The following is a 20,627-nucleotide window of genomic DNA, read 5'->3' as shown; positions in this document are numbered from 1 at the left end:
TATTAATAAGGATATTTTAACATATAAAAATTGAATTAATATGTTTAGTTTCCTATATTAATTTCAACCCATTCCTTAATCAAGTGTTTGCAATTCTATATATGAGCTCCCAAACGTATTCTCCCTTCACAAATTACTTTGACACTCTTAATCTTCCTAAGTGTGTGTATTTATTATCGTATACTCTAGTTAAATATGCTGGGGTTCACTTGTATTTTGATTCTTTGTTTTGTTTTTCACCCACTTTGTGTCTGAGGAGGAGTGGATCAAATAAAATGATTTATTTTAATGTGATGGAATATGGAGCTTGTGGCGATGGAAAAACTGATGATTCACATGTATGTATAGATATTAGTTTATGTTTTATTGTTAATTTCTATATAATATAAGATGTATTTTAATTGATGTTATAGGCATTTTTAAGTGCATGCAATGCACGTGTGAAGCAGAAAATGCAGCAACTCTAGTCATACCACCAAGAAAAGTGTTTTTGGTGAAAAAACTAAAGCTAAACGGTCCTTGCATGGCTACAAATATTTGCATTGAGGTATAGCTAATATCCATTTTTTTTTATCAGATTATTATATGTTAATGGTGTTTTGGAAATATATGTGAATGTTGTGAGAAAACTATTTGATATTCATTCATTCAGGCTTTGATGATAAGATAAGGTAAGGGTATTTTGCAGTTTAATTTTGATTAATTTTAAGTAAAGTTTCATTCAATTTGATGCTAAAAATAAAGTTTAATTTAATTTAATTAGATAAAATGTAATATTAAATTGAATCTAATCGGGTCAGTTATTTGATTTTTCTTTTTAGAGAATACATATATTAAATAAAACTTTAAATACAAAATGAAAATAAGAAAAATATTTATGTAAAATGTTTAATATTTCATCGTAAGATATTATATAGGTCAATTTATAACTACTAACTAAAATAATTTGAATTTTTTAAAAATATAAATAAATTGACTCATATAAATTCAAATCAAATTAAAAAGAAAAAAGAGTGAGAGGAAAATGTAACTCTCTTTTTTGGTGAGCACTATTTCAAAACTTCTGAATAACAATAGAGAATAACTCAAATCAAATTAAGTATTCTTTCATGAGAATAATTATTCAAAACTCTCTCTGTCATAAGGAGCTACTTACTTGATTTTATATTTATTTTAATTTCCAATTTTCTTGCAGCATGAAGGAAAAATAATTGCACCATCTAAGGATGCATGGGTTAGTGATAACTCAAGTTGGATTGTGATGTCAAATGTAAACGATTTAACAATTGATGCCAAAAGAGGAATGATCGATGGCTATGGCTCTACTTGGTGGCAATGCAAAAGTTGTAAACGACCCAGAGTATGATGATTCCAAACTTTGTTCTCCCACAATTAATACTTGGCATAATATTATTTAACATAATTAGAACAATTAAATTCAAGATCTTGTGATTATAGTTTTCAATTTTGAATACTTTTTGACTAAATTTTTCATGTGGATGTGATTCAGGCCTTGCGTTTCCATCGTTGTAATGGTCTTACTGTGAATTATCTAAGGACCATGAATAGTCCTGGAGCTCACATATCTGTAAGTGGTTGCGAGGGTGCAAAATTCTCTCAAATCAACATTCATGGTCCTGTCCACAGTCCCAACACCGATGGATTCGACATTGCTTCTTCCAAAAATATTTTGATCCAAGATTCCACTATAGGAACTGGTAAATCAAGTTTTTATCTAATATATCAAATTTATGACATAACTGATTATTTTTTCTGCATTAAAAAGTTGGGAAGTAGTAATTAGCAAAACCCTTTCAATAATTAATGTAAGTGTGACCTTAATTTAATCTGCCTTTGAAAATTGGTGATGATTGTATTGCTATCAATGGTGGCTGCTCTAACATCAGTACTGTTGGGGTTGCTTGTGGACCAGGCCATGGAATAAGGTCTATGTATACAAATTGTATCATAGTTTATATTGCGTTCATTTTTATAAAATAGACCTAACAGAGAGTTTTAAGTACATATATGGAAGTGCTATCCTCAACTTAAATATGTGAAAAATAAAGTTTAGTATCTTATGGAATCATCACATAAATGAGTCTTGACATGAAACTGTTTTGATATTAATATTTTTGTTATTGCAATTTTGTGATTTCTCTTTTTGACACTTCACATCAAATTTGTATGAATGAATCAGCATTGGCAGCCTTGGTAGAAATCAAGGTCATGAGACAGTTGAAGAAGTTCATGTAAGAAATTGCAGCTTCACAGGAACCACAAATGGAGCCAGAATCAAGACTTGGCCTGAGAGTAAATGATATAAGGGGTGAAATGTTTTTATTTTTAACATTTTCTTTATTTTCATTGTTTTTCGTTGGCTCAAATCATGTACTTAGGGAAATAAGCATGATTGGTGATATATAAACGTAGTGTGCTACTGGTTAAAGTGTTTAACCGAGTATAAATATTTATACTTGAGACAATAAAATATGAATAAGCTGAGAGATATATATTCAGTTCTAAAGAAGTACTAGTAATACTATGTTCTTTTTAACATATTTTAATTTCTACATATGAGTGAATTTTACGTTAGTTTAATTAAATAAGAAATGATATTATCTTATGGGTTGATTTTGCTTTAATTAAAAATATAATATTAAAAAAAGTGTTATTAATGTTTATCTTTACATGTATGATAACAAAAAAAAAAAGATTGTTTGTTCACTTTCTCTCACTATTTTAATATTTTGTAAATATTATTTATGCAGGGAGGATCAGGTTATGCAAGAAAGATCACCTTCGAGCAAATAAAACTAACAGATACTCGTAACCCAATAATTATAGACCAATACTATGGACATAACATTTCATCGGTATATTCATATTATTTATCGTGACTTCAATTTTATTTATTTATTTATTGTTTGTTTCTTATTATGATTGTGTTTTGAAATTGGGAAAAATAGGATGCAGCAGTGAAAGTGAGTGAAGTGACTTATCGGGAGTTCAGTGGAACTTCGAGTGATGCCAAAGCAATCGATTTACGATGCAGTAAATTAGGCTGTTTCGGTATCATATTGGATCAAATCAACATAGTCTCTGCTGAACAAGGAAAACATGCCTATGCTTCTTGCAAAAATGCTCATGGAATCGTTTTATCTTCTATTCCCAGTGTCTCTTGCTTGTTGAATTGAATTCTCACCATCCTTGTATATCTGAAAAGATATATATTTTTTAATAAATAATTATATTTGTAATTTATTATGAAATTTAAATTTTGTATTTGGATAAGTTAGATAAACAGATTGATTGACATTGTATAGGTCAAAACTCACATCATATAGTTATCAAATTCAAACAAATTAATAAGGTTAGTTTAAGTAGTATTAATACACACCATTAAAACAAGAGAATTCAAATATATTAAGGATAATATTCAATAATTAGACAGAGAAAAATAAAAGCGAAAGAAACACGGGAAGAAGATATTCAATAACAAGTCAAATGAAATTTAATGAGATTTCAAAGATCATGAATATTAAATTCCCATAAAAAAATATTATAACAATAGATAAAAATTCACATGTTATTTTTAATTAATTTTAATCTCAAAATATACACCTGAGAAATTATCAAATAAAATAACTTTAACATTTAATAGATTTTATTAAAAACAATCAATTAAATATTTTCATATAATCAACCATTGAGTATATAATTTAATATTTTTCAACAATGAGTCATATATTATAAAAAATATTTACAGTAATAAAATTAAAAAAAAATCTTTAATTACATTTTATAAGATTATAAATATCATTAAATATGAATCTATATATATATATATATATATATATATATATAACTAAATAAATATTTTACACTATTTTTTATGAAATATTCATATATATATATATTTATTAAAACTATTAATAAAAATATTGAAAATATATTTAATATATGAAATTTTAATTATGTTTAATATTAAATATAAATAATATCCTGTCAAAAGAAAAAAGGATATATGACATACAGAACTCAACGTTTAAATATAAATAAAAATATAGTTAATAACTCATTAGTTTCCAAATTATAATAAGAAATACATCAAATTTAATATTTATTTAATAATAAATTAAATATATAATTAGAAAATATAACTAGTTTTAAAAAACATTTATTTATATAAATATAAGTTGAACTATAATTTTTCAAAAGAAATATTATAATTTAAAATATCATTCATAATAAAATTGTATAAATTAAATTAATAAAATAATTTGAAAAATATGTATATATAAATATAAGATATATTACAATTTTATAGCTTATAACGTAACTTATACTTTTGTATGTATATAAAGTGATAAAGAATATTAATTTAGATTAAAAATTATAAAATACACTCATCATGGTAACAAAATTAGACAAAATATTTTTTTATTAACCATCATTTGAGATAATTATGACACTCTTCCTTTATTTAAATATTTATTTTGTTATATATAAATTTAGATAAAATTTAATTAAAATAGATAAAAGATATGGATAATTTATATAAATCTAAAACTAATAAAAATCAACAAAATTTTAAAATTTTATATATATGTCTCATCGTATTAGATATGAAAGTTGATGTTTGCAATATAAATTTTAAATTAAATAAAGCTTGAAATTACATTTTAGATAATTAATTTATTTAATGTTTATAATTAATATATATATATATATATATATATATTACAAATTTATAATATAAATAAAATTCTTATTGCAACAATTTAAATTTATTCCTAAAGTTGGATGTAAATTACAATTAAAATAATTATTTATTAAACATTACAAATGCATCTCAAATCATTATTTACAATAAAATTTATCAAAATATTATAAATTTTAAAGTCGACATCAAATTATTTATATTTCAATATCAATTTTCCTTACTTGAAAATAAATCTTTCACAACAAAGAGATGAGAGATGATACCTTTAAGATCAAGTTCTTCTTTAAACCCAAAGAAAAGGTGCAATGTTTTGATAGAAAATATTGTCCAAAAGACTAAATTCTTCCTAAGTTTTACAAAGTGGAACAACTTTTGAGTAAAAAGAAAATAATGAAATAGAAGTAAGATTAGAAGATTAAACTCCAACAACTTACATAGAATCAAGTAGGAAAAGATGTCTAAACTTGGATTTAAGAGAGATTTGAAGAGTAATGGTGTTTTCTAGTTGAGGAAGGGAGGGAAGAGGGGATTGAGTGAGATGAGAAATAGTTATTTGCTTTGAAATCTATGTTTCAAAAGTATCAAAGTCACTTAAATACTCCTTTTTCTTGAAGATTTTCATTTGAGTGAGAAAATCAAACAAAATCTTATACACATTTGCTGATATTTTTGTTTGAGAGAGGTAATTAAACCTTCTAAAGAACTTCTATTTCTATCACTCATTTTACTTGAGTAAGAAATATCTTGCTTGAGCGAAATTGAAGTTAAGAAATTCCTATCCATTCGATCTTACTTGAGCTAAACACATTTATTTTTACAAAAGCAATATAAGTTAGAGTATTGCATCTCTTTCACCTTTTTAGATATTTTGCCTTGAAATTTACTCATTAACGATAGTACTCTAGACACTTTAAAGCCCTGTTAGCTCCAATAGTTGATGAAACCTTTCAAAATACAAGATTCCTATTTGAAATGCTAAAGACTTCTTGCATCAACTGTAGTGGCTCTTTTAGCAATCTTGTGATGATTTTATCTTCTCTCTAATCATGTAAATCAAGTTCCTAAAGTTCTTTGTAAACTTTCTCAGAACTTCAATGTGAATCTTGAATCTTTGTCTGATACAATACTCATAGGTACTCTATGCAGCCTGACTATTTTTTTAACATACAATTTTGCAAGTTTCTCCAACTTGTATCTCATGTTAATCGAAAGAAAATGCACAGTTTTTGTTAGCCAGTCTACAATCACCCACACCGCACCATAATAAAACTCCAAGTCCTTGCCTTTGTCTTTCTGCTGTGTATTTTTTGCAAATATTGAGCTTCATGTTGTGCAGCTCAAACTTAAGTTAGAAAATTATTGTTAATCTTCAAAGCTCCAAGGTATAAGCTTTTAGGTCGTACTTCTATGATAAATTCAAGTTTCTAAATTCTTCAATCAACTTCTACTCTTTTATCATAATTGTTATATGTGCAGGAGTTTTCTACTCAGTGCATCTGTCATTACATTAACCTTTCTTGAATGATAAAACAATGAGAAATTACAATCCTTTGAGAATTTCATCTACCTCCATTATCGCATGTTAAGTTTTTTTATCGAACAAATATTTCAAACTTTTGTGATTACTAAAAAGCTTTAAATTCTGCTGAATAGGGATAGTGCGTATAGATATTTTTTGCGTTGCTGATTCCAAACAATCATCAAATAATTACTTCAGGTGGTTTTACTTGTCTATAAGCGTAAGCAACTGTCCTTTCCTTTAATTCTTGTCTTGATGTTTCACAATAATCTTCAAGTGTTTTTCTTTTTTCTAAATTTGACAAAGCTAAAATTAATATAAATATCAATTGTTTCTCTCGTTCTTTTTTCTAAACAAAACTTGATTAACGATAATGCTAATTGAAAAAATTCTTCAATTGATTCGTAAGATCATTTATTATCGACAGCAAAATCTTATTTTTGATGTTCACTATATTAAGCTGATAATAAAGATGAGACTGCATTAGCTGCATATATGAGTTATAATAATGCACAATCTATCCCGCATAATTGTTTAACTCGACCACGACACAGCAAAGATAAGCAGAACCGACAAGTCACTCACAATAATTAGTCTCAACTTTTAATTAAATTATTATAATATCTAACTGCTTCATTGCTAAATTAATTAATGGGTAACTCCTGTTAGAGGCTACCCTTTGTTGTATATTTAATAATATTAGATTGAAGACTTAGAAGAAAAGATGGTTTGAGTGAGATAGCTAATTACAAAAGTGTCCCTGTGATGGGCAGATATAAGAGCAATAGTGTTTCTGCTGCAGCCATTGCCAATCTCAAACTGAACACAGTGAAATCTATTCTCTTCTTCATCAGATCTAAGGAATATGGAAAACGTTCCATTTGCTGTTGCGTCCAATCTCATTCACAGGTTCCTTTTTCCACCCTTTCTTCGATTTAAACAATAACTATCCATTTTTTAATTCATCCATAACATGCTTAGCTTATAGTTTAGGTTTTTCTATCCCCTATTTTCTTAGTTCCCCTTTTTTTATGTCTAACAATTTAATATAGTGTGTCATGATAAATTTTTTTTAATTAATTAAATCTAAAACATTTAAACTTAATGAAAAAATAAATATAACAAAAATTAATATAAAAACATTCCTAAGTACTCTTTTATTCGAGAATGAACACAGGTGCACGCAAAAAAATTCATGTGATACAGAATTACAATAAATTACTATCGATGATAATTTCTATGAGACATAAATAAGTAATTCATCAACATTAATAAAAAATAATTATGTGTTATAAATTAATGCTACGTTGAAATTTTTTTATTAAATAATCAAATTCAACTTATATAGTATATCCTGTTTTATTAGTTAACTAGATTAATTATAATATTTTCGTAAGGTATCTTAAACAAGGAGATTTTGGAGTGATAATTGACCAATTTTGTTCTCCTGTACTAAAATTAAAAAAAATAAATATAAATTTTTAAATGTATTAATTATTAAATTCTTTTCATACTCTTATCTACAGTGGATATGGAATTATGATGCGTAAGGATTTGTAAGTGAACAGGCCATGAACAAATCATGATTCAATCAATTGAATTTGTAGATTGTTATTACATGTTTACCCTTTTCCTCGATACTTATGCCAATATTTTTACACATTGCTCAAATTATGATTCTATGTAGTCTTTCTTAATCATTTTAATGATGGCTGAGTCAGTTCCATTCGCTGTTACTTCTAATCTCAGGTTGGCTTCTACAGATTTTCTTGAATTTGGAAAGCACTATGATGTGACGGAAGAGTTGGAAGAGCTCAAGAACACTATTGAATCCATCTATGATAAGCTCCTTGATGCCGAAGACAAACAAGATCAAAACCGTGGTGTGCGAGTTTGGATTAGAAGGTTCAAAAAAGTACTTCATCATGCAGATGACTTATTAGATGACCTTGCTATCCAATTCAGGAGAGACAAATTGGGTGCAGCAGGAAAAGAAGTAAACAAGGTACTTCTTTCCATTTCATCTTCCAATCAAATTCCTTTATACAATGAAATGTCTGACAAAATTAAAGAAACACGAGAAAGTTTTAATGGTATGGTAAAGGAAATGACGGATTTGAATTTAAGCTCAACTTCAGCGGTGGTTAAGCAAACTAATAGTGAATGAAGAGAAACATGTTCTTTTGTATTAGAATCAGATATCATTGGAAGAGATGATAGTAAAAAGGAGATTATTAATCTGCTGAGACAACCACATGAAGAGCAGAAAGTTTCCATGATTGCTATTGTTGGCATTGGTGATCTAGGGAAGACAGCTCTTGCTCAATTGGTGTATAATGACTTGGAAGTGCAGAGCTATTTTGAAAAGCAAATGTGGGTGTGTGTATCTGATAATTTTGATGTAAAAACTATTGTGAAAAAAATATTAGAATCATTTACTGGCTACCAAGTTGAAGACAATTTATCATTAGACAACTTGCAAAAAAGGCTTCGTAAAAATTTAAGTGGTAAAAAATATTTGTTGGTTCTGGATGACATTTGGAATGAGAGTCATAAAAAATGGGCTGAATTGAGAACTTACTTGATGTGTGGTGTTCAAGATAGTAAGATTTTAGTGACAACTCGAAGTGAGATTGCAGCAAAGACAATGACTGCTAGCACTTCCTATCTTTTGAAAGGTTTAAATGAAAAAGAATCTTGGAGTTTGTTAAAGAAAATTGCATTCGAGGATGGTTCCAAAGGAGTGAATCAAAATCTAGAAACAATGGGAAAAGAAATAGCCAAAAAATGTAAAGGGGTTCCATTAGCAGTTAAAACGCTCGGAGGCCTGTTACGAGGACAACATGAAGAAAGCGAATGGAAAGATGTTTTACATGGTGACTTCTGGAAATTATGTGGAGAGCAAGATAGCATAGTGCCAATTCTAAAACTCAGTTACCAAAACTTGTCCCCAGAAATGAGACAATGTTTCGCTTATTGCTCTATATATCCCAAGGATTGGATACTTAACAAGGAGGAGTTAATTCAGTTATGGATGGCACAATGTTACCTTAAATGTTCAACCGAAAAACAGCACATGGAGGATGTGGGTAACCAATTTGTAAAGATGTTTCTGATGAAGTCATTTTTTCAAGATGCAGAAAGTGATGTATACGGTGAGGTCATTTGTTTCAAAATGCACGATTTAATGCATGATCTTGCAATGCTTGTTGCTGGCAATGATTATTGTTACTTGGATAGCAAGGCAGAAAAAGTTGAAAGTAGACCCATGCACGTGTCATTGGAATCTGGGGCCATTCATTTACTGGATTCATTGAATGCAAATAGGCTGCGAACTTTGATTTTGGCGTATGACCTCGAAGAAAAGGAATTGTCTGTTGCTAATTTTGAATACTTACGTGTCTTGAGAATGTCATCTTTTTTATTCTGCGAATTGTTTGATTCAATTGGAAAATTGCAGCATTTAAGATATCTTGACATAGCTGATTTTTACTCTTTGAGGGGGATGCCAGTTGGGTTAGGAAAGTTGTGCTCGTTGCAATTCTTATCGCACTTTGTTGTGGGAGACAGCCAAGAAAGAAGATATGGCACACTTAATGAACTGAAGGACTTAAACCTAATAAGAGGCGAATTAACAATTCAGCGTCTCAGTCGTGTCAGAGAAGTGGCTATGGAATCACAACACGTAAATTTAAAAGAAAAAAAATTCCTTCAATGCTTGATTCTGGATTGGTCGCTTCATCGAGACATCGGTGACGGTGACAGCATACAGTTATTGGAAAACCTTCGGCCACACCATAATCTCAAGCGGTTGGACGTGAATTATTATAAAGGCGTGCTTTTCCCAAACTGGCTTTCTCTCCTCACAAATGTTGTTCACATCCGTCTCTTTGAGCTTTCCAATTGCCGCTGTCTTCCTCCGTTGGAACGTATCCCGTCCCTGAAGTCACTTGATATAGTGTCTCTTGGTGAATTGGAATACATATATCTCTATGAAGATGGTTTTGCAGTAACCTTTTTCCCCTCTTTGGAGAGTCTCAGCTTAAAAGGTTGTCAAAAGTTCAGGGGATGGCGGAGGCAGGGAGATGCTATCAATGATTCAAATAATCTCCCTTCATCTCTTTCGTTTTCTCATCTTTCTCGCCTGCAAGTCTCTAGATGTCCACAGTTGACTTGCATGCCTACTTTTCCAAACGTTGAGAATTTAGGATGGTCTGAATGCAATGCGGAGCCATTAATAGCGATACTAAACACAAGAGCGTCAACATGTTCAGCTGATTCATCTTCCTCCGCTGCTCCTCTTTCCATGCTCAAACATTTGTACATTTCTGATCCTTTGCATTTACCAAAGGGTTGGAAGCAAAATCTGACTTCTCTCGAGTCTCTTCAAATTCAATTCTGTGCAAGGGAAACACTTGAGGAATCTGATACTGGGTTTAAGGACGACACCAATTGCTTTCCTTCTCTGCGACAAATCAGCATAGATGGGTGTAGAAGGCTAAAGGCTTTGCCAGATTGGATTTGCAACCTCTCATCGCTTCAGCGTATCGACATCTCGGATTGCCCAAAATTGGCATCGCTGCCCGAAGGAATGAGTGGTCTTACCAACTTAAAGATCTTAGAGGTCTGGGGATGTTCCCTCTTACTTAAAGAGTGCCGAACAGAGACAAGTGTTGTTAGTCACCAAATCGCACACATCCCACAAATTAACCTTCGTGATTAGTGATGATAAAGGTACTAATTTGATTCTGATACGTATTTATTCATTGTAAACGTCGTGTATTTGCTTTGCTAATAAAATACTTTTACTTAGTTTTTGAGTTATAAATACAAATTATCCTAATAATATTAATTTTCAACTGTTAAACATTATCAGAATCTTAACCGTCATTTATTTAATGTCAATAACTTTTTTTTTACCAATATTATTATAAAAATATAATTATTATATAATTTAATACATAAATATTTAATTATTAATAATAAATATTTTATTATATTAATCAGATTAAATTAAAAAATAATTATTACAAAATTTGTATTCAAAATTCATTTAAAAACTAAAATTATTTTATAATTAATAAAATTTATAAATATTAATATATAAATATATATTTTTAATAATAATAATAATAGAATATTAAATAAGATTAAATTAAAAATAAATTTTGATAATTAAAGACTAATTAAAAAATATTTAATATAAATTTAAATTAAGATTGAATTAAAAAAATTAAATGTTGAATGCATAAAAAGCCACATGACATAATAAAAAAGATAACTAATACTTAAAAATCTTCTCGTTTAAAAATTAGGACCCAAATTATAAAGATATTTAGGACGGTATGGAGTTCATACTAGTGTATTGTTTACCAACTTAGTAAATGAAATATATAAATGCAGCCAATTTTATAGTAGTTGTTTGTCAGTGTATATATTTTCTACAAAAAAGGAAAAGGTTCCTAAAGGTATGTCATGAGTACTTATATCATAAGTAGGTGTTTTTAGCTTTTGTTTTGCATAAACTGTTCTTTAATTCCTTAAATCTAGCCTAGTTTACTAAGATTATAATAGTTGAGTTGTTGTTGGTATAGGCAAATTTTGCATTGGGTCATATTAAATGTAGTTCTTTTCATTATTCATTTTATACTTGTTTAGAGTTGGGTAATGTGAAAGGTTATGATAAAAATTACTTTTTGGAAGGCATAGTTGAAGAAAGTAAACCGAATGCTGCCACCAATTAATGTGCTATTGGGACTTAACAAGAGAAAATATGCATGTTATCATTTTTAGTATACTTGGTTATCAAAATGTTTGAGGTTTTTGGAATTAAAACATAGACAATGTATAGTGTTACTTTTTTTTTTGTTGTTAAAATTAAACTTTTTTATTATAAAAATGTATAATAGTTTGGTAAAAAGACTTTAAATCTTGTCAAGAATTAAATCATGTTATCGGTGTTTGAAATATCTTATTCCTAATTTATTTCTTTGTAGAATTCATTGTATTTATTTGATCTAGTAGCACATATTCAATTCACAAAATGAGATATTGCTACGTGATTGTTATTATTTAATTAGTTAAATTTTATTAATACTCAATTATTTATGACTTAAGATAATATATTTGTCATTAGCAAAACAACATTTCAAGATTCATTGTGTTAAGGGAAGTTTTTTTACATTATCAATTGATTATTTTGTCTACATGTTCAAGTTTTGTTTATCATGCTTTTCATTATACTATTTCAAATATATCGGCTAAATAATGCAGAGTAACAAAATTTTTCTTTCTTTAATACGTTTGTTGCAGTAAGTTATCAGAAATAGACTAATGATTCACTTTAATTGGCTAGAGATTAACCAATGTTAATTGATGCAAGTAAAGATACTTGAGTTTATGAGACAACTTCATTGAATTCTACTATTGAGTGCATCTATTGGAGTTAGTTTTGGTCATTGCAATAGTCACACCATTAGGCCAGAGGACGCTATAAAATCCAGTTTGTTCCTTAAAATTGTCTGATGGTTAATTTTGCCTATTGCAAGATAGATTATGTTTCCCTATGCTCATATTTTTTAGTTACCTATATCACACCATAATTAAAAATTATTAAATTTTATTAAATAAGAAATGATATTATATTATTTGTTGATATATATATATATATATATATATATATTATTAAAACAATTATTTATTAAAAATTAAAGTTGTTAAGTGTTAGAATAAATTTGCTACTATAATACCCATGCTTAGCACTAATTAAAATGTAATATTAAAAAGTGTTATTAATGTTTATCTTTATGTGTATGATAACAAAAAAGGATTATTTGTTCACTTTCTTTCCCTATTTTAATATTTTGTATATATTATTTATGCAGGGAGGATCAAGTTATGCAAGAAAGATCACCTTTGAGCAAATAAAACTAACAGATACTCGTAACCCAATAATTATAGACCAATACTATGGGCATAACATTTCAACGATATATTCATATTATTTATTGAGATTTCAATTTTATTTATTTATTGTATGTTGCTTATTATCACTATGGTTTGAAAGTGGGGAAAATAGGATACAACAGTAAAAGCGAGTGAAGTGATTTATCGAGAGTTTAGTGGAACTCCGAGTGATGTCAAAGCAATTGATTTACAATGTAGTAAATCAGGCTGTTTCAGTATCATATTGGATCAAATCAATATTGTCTCTACTCAACATGGGAAACATGCCTACGCTTCTTGCAAAAATGCCCATGGAATTGTTATATCTTCTATTCCAAGTGTCTCTTACTTGAATTAAATTTCCCCCATCCTTGTATATCTGAAAAATATAATATTTATGATTAATTCTGTTGTAAATTTAGTAATATAATATGCAAACTAGTATTATTTTGTTGTATGTTGCATTTAAGAATGATTCTAGTTTAACTAAAATTTTAAAAAATAAAAATGAAATCATTTCTATTTTGATGCATGCCATATTAAATAATATTTTCTGTATTACTTCAATTGTTTAATAAATGAGAATTAATTAAGGTGGAGTATAATAACTCTTATTAATATTTTTAGGTAATAAAAATGAAAAAAATAAAGAAAGACCGATCTATTCTAGGATCATACTCACAGTATATTTTAAGGAAAAGAACTACTATATTAGGATTCAATTATTTAAAAATTGTAATAATATTAATTAAAATTTTTATTCAATGTTAATCATATTATGTAATTATTTAAAATGTTGATTTTAAAATTTGCAAATTTTTATCATTTCAAATTTTATATACATGTAAATTTTTTATAAACCATCCATATCTTTCACTTATTGAAATCAAATTTTAATGATATATATATATATATATATATATATATAATAAAAGAAATTATTGAAATTTTGGAGTTTTACTAACATCACCAAAAATATGTGAAAATACTTTACGGGAGGGTTTCGTTGAAAACATAAGGAAAGCGACAAATATTATTTAGTTTTAACTCTATGAGTAGACGAAAATGGATCAGTACACCTGAAAAGTGCTAGAAATTCATGTTTTATTATTAATTTGACACTTTTTTGAATTAAAATGTAAATAATTCTAGACATATTAATGTTCCACGTAGGTAAATTAATCTAATTCAAGAAGTCACAAGAGTGATGGTGTTTTGGTTTAAATTATCTCTCTTTTTGTGCAGAATTTGATGAAGTTTGAAGTCTAAGGCTACAGCTCCAAATTCATAGCTGCAACCACGACATTGTGCAACAAAATGAGAATTTCAGAGTTACAGTCATGACTATGAATCTATAGTTGTAGCTGTGAGAAGATAAAGTAATTAGAGCAATTGAGATTTTCACAGCTGCAGCCGTGAATCCATAGCTACAGCGATAGAATTAAAAATCCTAAATTTCTCTTATTTCGAAGACACGTATAAAAGGGAATTTAGGGGGGGGGGAGGGAGAATTACAGAGAAGAACAAAGATCAAGAAAGAGAAAGATATCCAAGAGAAAACAAAGCACAAGGAAGACGTGAGGAAGAGATTGCTTGGGAACAAGGAGCCTTCTTCATCTCTTTTTTTTCTTATAATTTCGTTTTGTATCTTGCTATAGCCCTTACCATGAATGGTTAGTTTCTCTTGGATTAGATTCGATGTAACTACTAAATCTATTTCTTCTTGAGTTTATATGATATTCCGTTACATTACTTGTGTGTGATTTTAATCTTAATACTTATTTTGACTTGATCACTGATTTTATGAACTAGGGTTTGAAATTCTATTGGGAAACGTTTTCATAATTTGAACTGAATTATCACACCTAACAAACTCTCGTACTAGGAATAAACTTGGGTTTGTTAGCCACTTATGTTCAGGTTATTGTTCTTTATGCAATGTGCTATTCTTACTCGTAGAGGAATCATGTTTTAGGACGAACTACCTTAGGACTTAATTTTGAGGGATATGGTTAAGTTAATGAATGTGGAAGTAAGATAGTTGAAATCACATTTACTCATTGAAGATAAAGTGTTAGCAAGTGCATTTGAATTCAATCTCTTTCTTGCATAAGGTTTTCTACTAAATTTTACTCTTTTTGCTTTTACTTATTTTCATGCAAACTATTATTTCAACCATGTCTTCCATTTTTATATATAAACAAGAAAGGAAATCACTATTATCACCAAATTCCTGATGACAATATCAAATTACTACAATGAAACTTGGTCCGCTTGCCAAGTGTTACCAAAAAATGTCACCAAGTTTCTGGTGCCATTGTCGAGATTTGGTACAGATATTTAGTAATTTTTATTCTTGTTAATTCTTGTGAATAGTTAATCTTGTGAATACTTATATTATATATAATTGTTTTGTTTCTTGGATTCACCTTTCTATCAAGATTTCTTATATGCGAGGAAAAACTCTGGGCGAAAAATTGCAATTTGATCCTGAGATTGAGAGAACAGTAAGGAGAAACAATAGTAGAACAAGAAGCCTCATACAGTTGGAGAGACTTTAGAAAGAACAAGAAGAGCTATTTGTTCCATCTTCTTCAAGTTCTTCCAGTCAACCTTGTCCTGAGTTAGAAATGGTTGAAGAAGGAGAAGGTAATCGCAATGGTGAAGCTGGACCAATTAGACCTCCTAGAAGGACTTTGGGAGATTATGCTCAACAACAAGGCCTAATGCATTTTTCTAGCATTGCAACTAACAGACCTGCCAACTTTAGTGAGTAAGTGCAAAATTTTTGAAGCCAACTCCAAGGAAAAATCTGTAGACACTAGGGTTGGAGGACCAATGAGGCAAGATCAGAGACCTCTAAGATTCTAGAGGGGGCCATACTCTGGTGCTAGTTAGTCTCAAGCGAGTGGGACTACGTCTCGTGAAGGCAACAATGGTGGTTCCACCCTTTCAAGGGGACCAATCAGATGTTTTGGTTGTGAAGGACCTCACATTGTGAGGAATTGCTCACAACCACCGCCAGCGTGTATTATTTGCGAAAAGATGGGTCATTTTGCAAACACTTGCTGGTCTGCTCCTCAGAGAAGTATAAGTGTAAGTGGAAGCAACCTGCATCCCGAGGAAGCAGTGGGACAAAACCCATATGCAAGGCAAAGTGTTTACCATGAGTGGGTCAGAAGCATCTAAGTTAGATGATCTTATAAGAGGTAAATGCATCATTAAAGATAGACTCCTTGATGTATTGTTCGATTATAGTGCTACACATTCTTTCATTTATATGAATTGTGTAAGTTGCCTTAGGTTACCTGTATCTCTCCTACCATATGATGTTACTGTATCTATCCTAACAGTTGAGCCTGTTGTGATCTCTTCTGTGCGTTTAAGCTATTCTGTAATGGTTCATGGTAGGGATTTCAGTATAGATTTGATTTATTTACTGCATTGTCAATTCGATGTTATTCTGGGAATAGATTGATTGTCATCCAATCATGTCCTCTTAGATTGTAAAGAGAAAGCTTTGATTTTTTATGTTGGTACACCAGAAAACCTTAGACTCCCGAATGTGGGTGAAGTTAGTAATGTGAACAATACCAAGGCTTCGATGGCATTATTTTCGCTAAAGGCACATAAGTGTATAAAGGCTGAACACATACCAGTGGTGCGAGATTTTTTAGAATTTTTCTAGATGATATAGAATTGTCACCAGAAAGGGAGATTGAGTTTACTATCAATCTCATTTTGGGAGCAAATCTAATTTCAGTTGCACCGTATTGAATGTCACTAGTGGAATTAACTGAAGTAAATAAACAAGTGGAAAATCTGTTGCAGAAATGATTTATGAGACCAAGTGTGTCACCATGGGGAGCACCAATATTCTTGGTCAAAAAGAAATACGAAAGCATGAGGATATGTGCAGATTATTGCCCACTGAACAAAGTGACAATCAAGAAAAAATATCCTCTCCCGAGAATTGATGACCTAATGGATCAGTGATGAGGAGCCTGTGCATTTTCAAAGGTTGACTTACGGTCAGACTATCATCAGATTCGGGTCAAGAATGAGGATATTTCTAAAACAACCTTCAGAACTCAGTATGGACACTATAAATGGGGACATTTAGTGCAACTAATGCTCTAGCAATATTCATGAATTACATGAATCAAATCTTTCATGAATATCTGGATCAATTTGTAGTTGTGTTCATCGATCACATCCTTATTTACTCCAAGAGTCATGAAGAGTATGCTGAGCACTTAAGGATCGTTTTACAAATATTGAATGAGAGACAATTATATGAGAAACTATCAAAGTGTGAGTTCTGGCTTTCACAGATATAATTCTTAGGACACGTTCTGTCAAAAGAAAGGATTATGGTTGATCCAGCAAAGGTGGAGAGCTCAATGGTTGACGCCTACTACCCCAACGGAATTCAGAGTTTTCTGGGACTAGCTGGTTATTATATAAATTTTATAGAAGGATTTTTCAAAATAGAGCTGCCTTTGACGAAACTAACAAGAAAAGGAAGAGACTTTGACTGGATTGAAGATTGTGAAGTTAGTTTTCAAAAATTGAAAGAAAAGTTGACGTTGGCACTAGTGCTAATTTTACCAGACCCAGAGCAAGAGTTTGAGATGAATTGTGATGCTTCAGGACAAGGACTTGGGTGTGCCCTGATGCAAGCTGGGAAAGTAGTCTCTTATGCTTCAAGATAGTTGTGTCCTCATGAAGTCAACTACCCTACGCATGACTTGGTGTTAGCAGCAGTGGTTTTTGCATTGAAAATATGGAGGCATTATCTCTTCGGAACAAGATTTGAAGTCTTTAGTGACCATAAGAATTTGAAGTATTTGTTCGATCAGAAAGAGCTGAGTATGAGACAAAGACAATTTATGAAACTTCTGAAAAATTATGACTTCATGTTGTCATACCATCCAAGAAAGGCAAACGTAGTGACAGACACGCTAAGCAGGAAATCTTTGCATGTTTCAGCTATAATGATAGAGGAGTGAAAGTTAATTGAAAAGTTCAAATATCTGAATTTAGCAGTGGAAGTACAACCTCAAAGTCTGTACCTTGGAACTTTGAAGATAACCAATTACTTCTTGACCCACGTCCAAGTAGCATAACAAAAGGATGTTCTTGCAAGAAGTGATGAGGAAAAAGAATGAGGAAAAGAACTTAGAGTTTTGTCACAATTCAAGTGGACTAATAAGATTCAAGGATCGGGTGTGTATTCCCCAAAATGTAGAGTTGAAGCGAATGATATTGGAGGAAACACATAAGAGATATTGGAGGAAACACATAAGAGCAAGCTAAGTTTTCATCCAGGAACAACAAAGATGTATCAAGATCTACGGAAAAGCTTTTGGTGGAATAGAATGAAGAAGGAGATAGAAAAATACGTCGTAAAATGTCTAACTTGTCGAAAGTCAAAAGTGGAGCATCAGCATATGCCAACAGAACTGCAATCGTGGGAGATTTTCGAATTGAAGTGGGATAGTATCTCTATAGATTTTGTATCCGGTCTACTGAGAACCAAGAGGAATCATGATGCAGTATGGGTGATTGTGGATTGCTTAACTAAGATTGCTCACTTCATTCCTACCAATATGCGATACAAGTTGGAGAAATTGGCGGAGGTATATGTAAAGGAGATAGTCAGATTGCATGGAGTACCCACGAGCATTATATTAGACAGAGATCTAAGGTTTACATCAAGATTTTAGGAGAGTCTAGAAAGAACTTTGGGAACTAAGTTAAAGCTCAGCTCAACATATCATCCCCAAACTGACGGGCAAATGTTCAGAGGGCAAGTGTACCCATTGAGAAGTAATAAAGGGTTCTTAAATTAAGTTCCCGAATTATCGTCCCACAAGGATTGATTTTCAATTATTAAGAATTTTCTAATTCAATTGTTTAAGCTTCAAAGATACGAAATTAATTAAAAACAAGAATTTATAAAATTAATTATAAAACTAAGAGCAAGGAATACAATGCACATCTTGGTTAAACTTATCGGAGAGAAACCTAGGGCATATGGGTTTTCTCATTCAATCCTTTATGTTATTTTTCTATTTAATTCTAAATTTGATTTCCTTGTAATTACTAATCATTCATACTAATACTATTAATATCCACTGGTCATGCAATATTAATATTCTTTTCTCTAAATTAACATCCCCAATGGTCATGCAAGACATCAATTTAAGAAAGCTTAAGGAATCTATGAACTTGTTAATCTAATAACGATTAGAAGAGAAAGATTGGTTTGGTCCACTTAATCCTTTGTCTTGTTTTACCCTATAGATCTATTAATTGATCGAGGTACGGTCGCCTGACGATATAATTAATTAGGATTAAGAAAGAAGCGCAATAGGATAAAATCTAATCACAAAACGGAAATCAAATTCAGATTTAAATATCAAAATTCTATAAATTCATGAACAATAGTTCTCATAGCCCTAGCTATGGACTTAGTTACTCATGCTAAAAAAAAGAACCAAAACAATCATAAACAAATCCATAATCAAAAGAAATAGCAAACTAGAGTGTGAGATGTGTTCCTGGTCTTCAAGTACGATCGCTTGAAGCTCCAAGTCCCGTCAAGCATGTGCCAAGGATCCCATGCAAGAGAGACGAGATGAAAGATGTATCCCAGAGCCAAAGACTAGATAAAAACGGTGTGTAAAAGAGATATCTTCAATGGTGCATCAGGTCTTCCTTTAATAGGGTTTGAAAACCCTAAAAACTCTTCATTATTGGGCTTTTTGCAGATGAGTACGGCCGTGCAAGGCCTTAAGCACGACCGTGTATGGGCTTGAAGCACCCCGTGCTTGTTTAAAGGGGCTGGGCGTACTGACTGCTGCAAAGCTCTAATCTTCTATCAAGCAAAGTGCTAGTTAAGAGAATAACATAATAACTTAAAACATAATACAACACAAGGAACCCGAGATAAAGAAGATAAAGAGAGCAATAAAAGTAATATCACTGAGTATAAGCAATCAAAAGGATTTCCAATTAGAATCTTATATTTCCATACTTTTCACTCAAACATCAAACTAAGGTACTCTACTTTCCTCTCTCACTAAGGGACAAAATAAGATATTACTCAGTTCTCCTAAAGAAACGTGTACTACTATAGGCTTGACTATAAACCAACTCTCCACTAAATAAATTAAATGCAAGTAAAAATCATGAGGTCTTTTTCAGGTTATAATGTGGCCAAGAGGTTATAATAATTGAGGTAAGATAAATGAAAGAAAGGGAATATACAAAGGAGTAATAAATTATAACAATTATAAACATCCCCTAAGTTTACAAATGAAGCTCTTGGAGTAATTTTTATATTTTTGTATATAAACAATATATTTACTCTTCTCTCCTTTTAATCATACATAACCTTTTTTTCTTTTCTTTTGTTTTCTATTATTTTTT

The 20,627-nt window shown here is 30.3% G+C and overlaps 1 protein-coding gene and 1 pseudogene across 1 annotated transcript; both read left to right on the top strand.

The window, feature by feature from the left end:
• The first annotated feature begins 293 nt into the window (after positions 1-293).
• On the top strand, positions 294-3,197 carry LOC113850632 (probable polygalacturonase At3g15720). Its single transcript, XM_027481210.1, has 7 exons — positions 294-338; positions 1,196-1,360; positions 1,511-1,716; positions 1,863-1,946; positions 2,201-2,313; positions 2,776-2,896; positions 3,026-3,197. Exons 1-7 carry the CDS (start codon positions 294-296, stop codon positions 3,195-3,197), a joined length of 906 nt encoding a protein of 301 aa, XP_027337011.1.
• Positions 3,198-7,953: 4,756 nt separating this feature from the next.
• LOC113850631 lies at positions 7,954-10,968 on the top strand (annotated as a pseudogene).
• Positions 10,969-20,627: the final 9,659 nt, after the last annotated feature.

Source organism: Abrus precatorius, unplaced genomic scaffold (genome assembly GCF_003935025.1).
Source record: "Abrus precatorius isolate BTA unplaced genomic scaffold, Abrus_2018 Scaffold9, whole genome shotgun sequence".
Lineage (NCBI taxonomy): Eukaryota > Viridiplantae > Streptophyta > Magnoliopsida > Fabales > Fabaceae > Abrus > Abrus precatorius.
This window is presented reverse-complemented; position numbering and strand designations above follow the sequence as displayed.

Excerpts from the sequence above, each read along its gene's own strand:
- LOC113850632 (XM_027481210.1), top strand. The coding sequence starts at position 294 with ATGGAATATGGAGCTTGTGGCGATGGAAAAACTGATGATTCACAT. Across the intron at positions 1,717-1,862 it reads CAAGATTCCACTATAGGAAC|TGGTGATGATTGTATTGCTA; the intron begins TGGTAAATCAAG and ends GCCTTTGAAAAT. Across the intron at positions 2,314-2,775 it reads AATCAAGACTTGGCCTGAGA|GATCAGGTTATGCAAGAAAG; the intron begins GTAAATGATATA and ends TTATGCAGGGAG.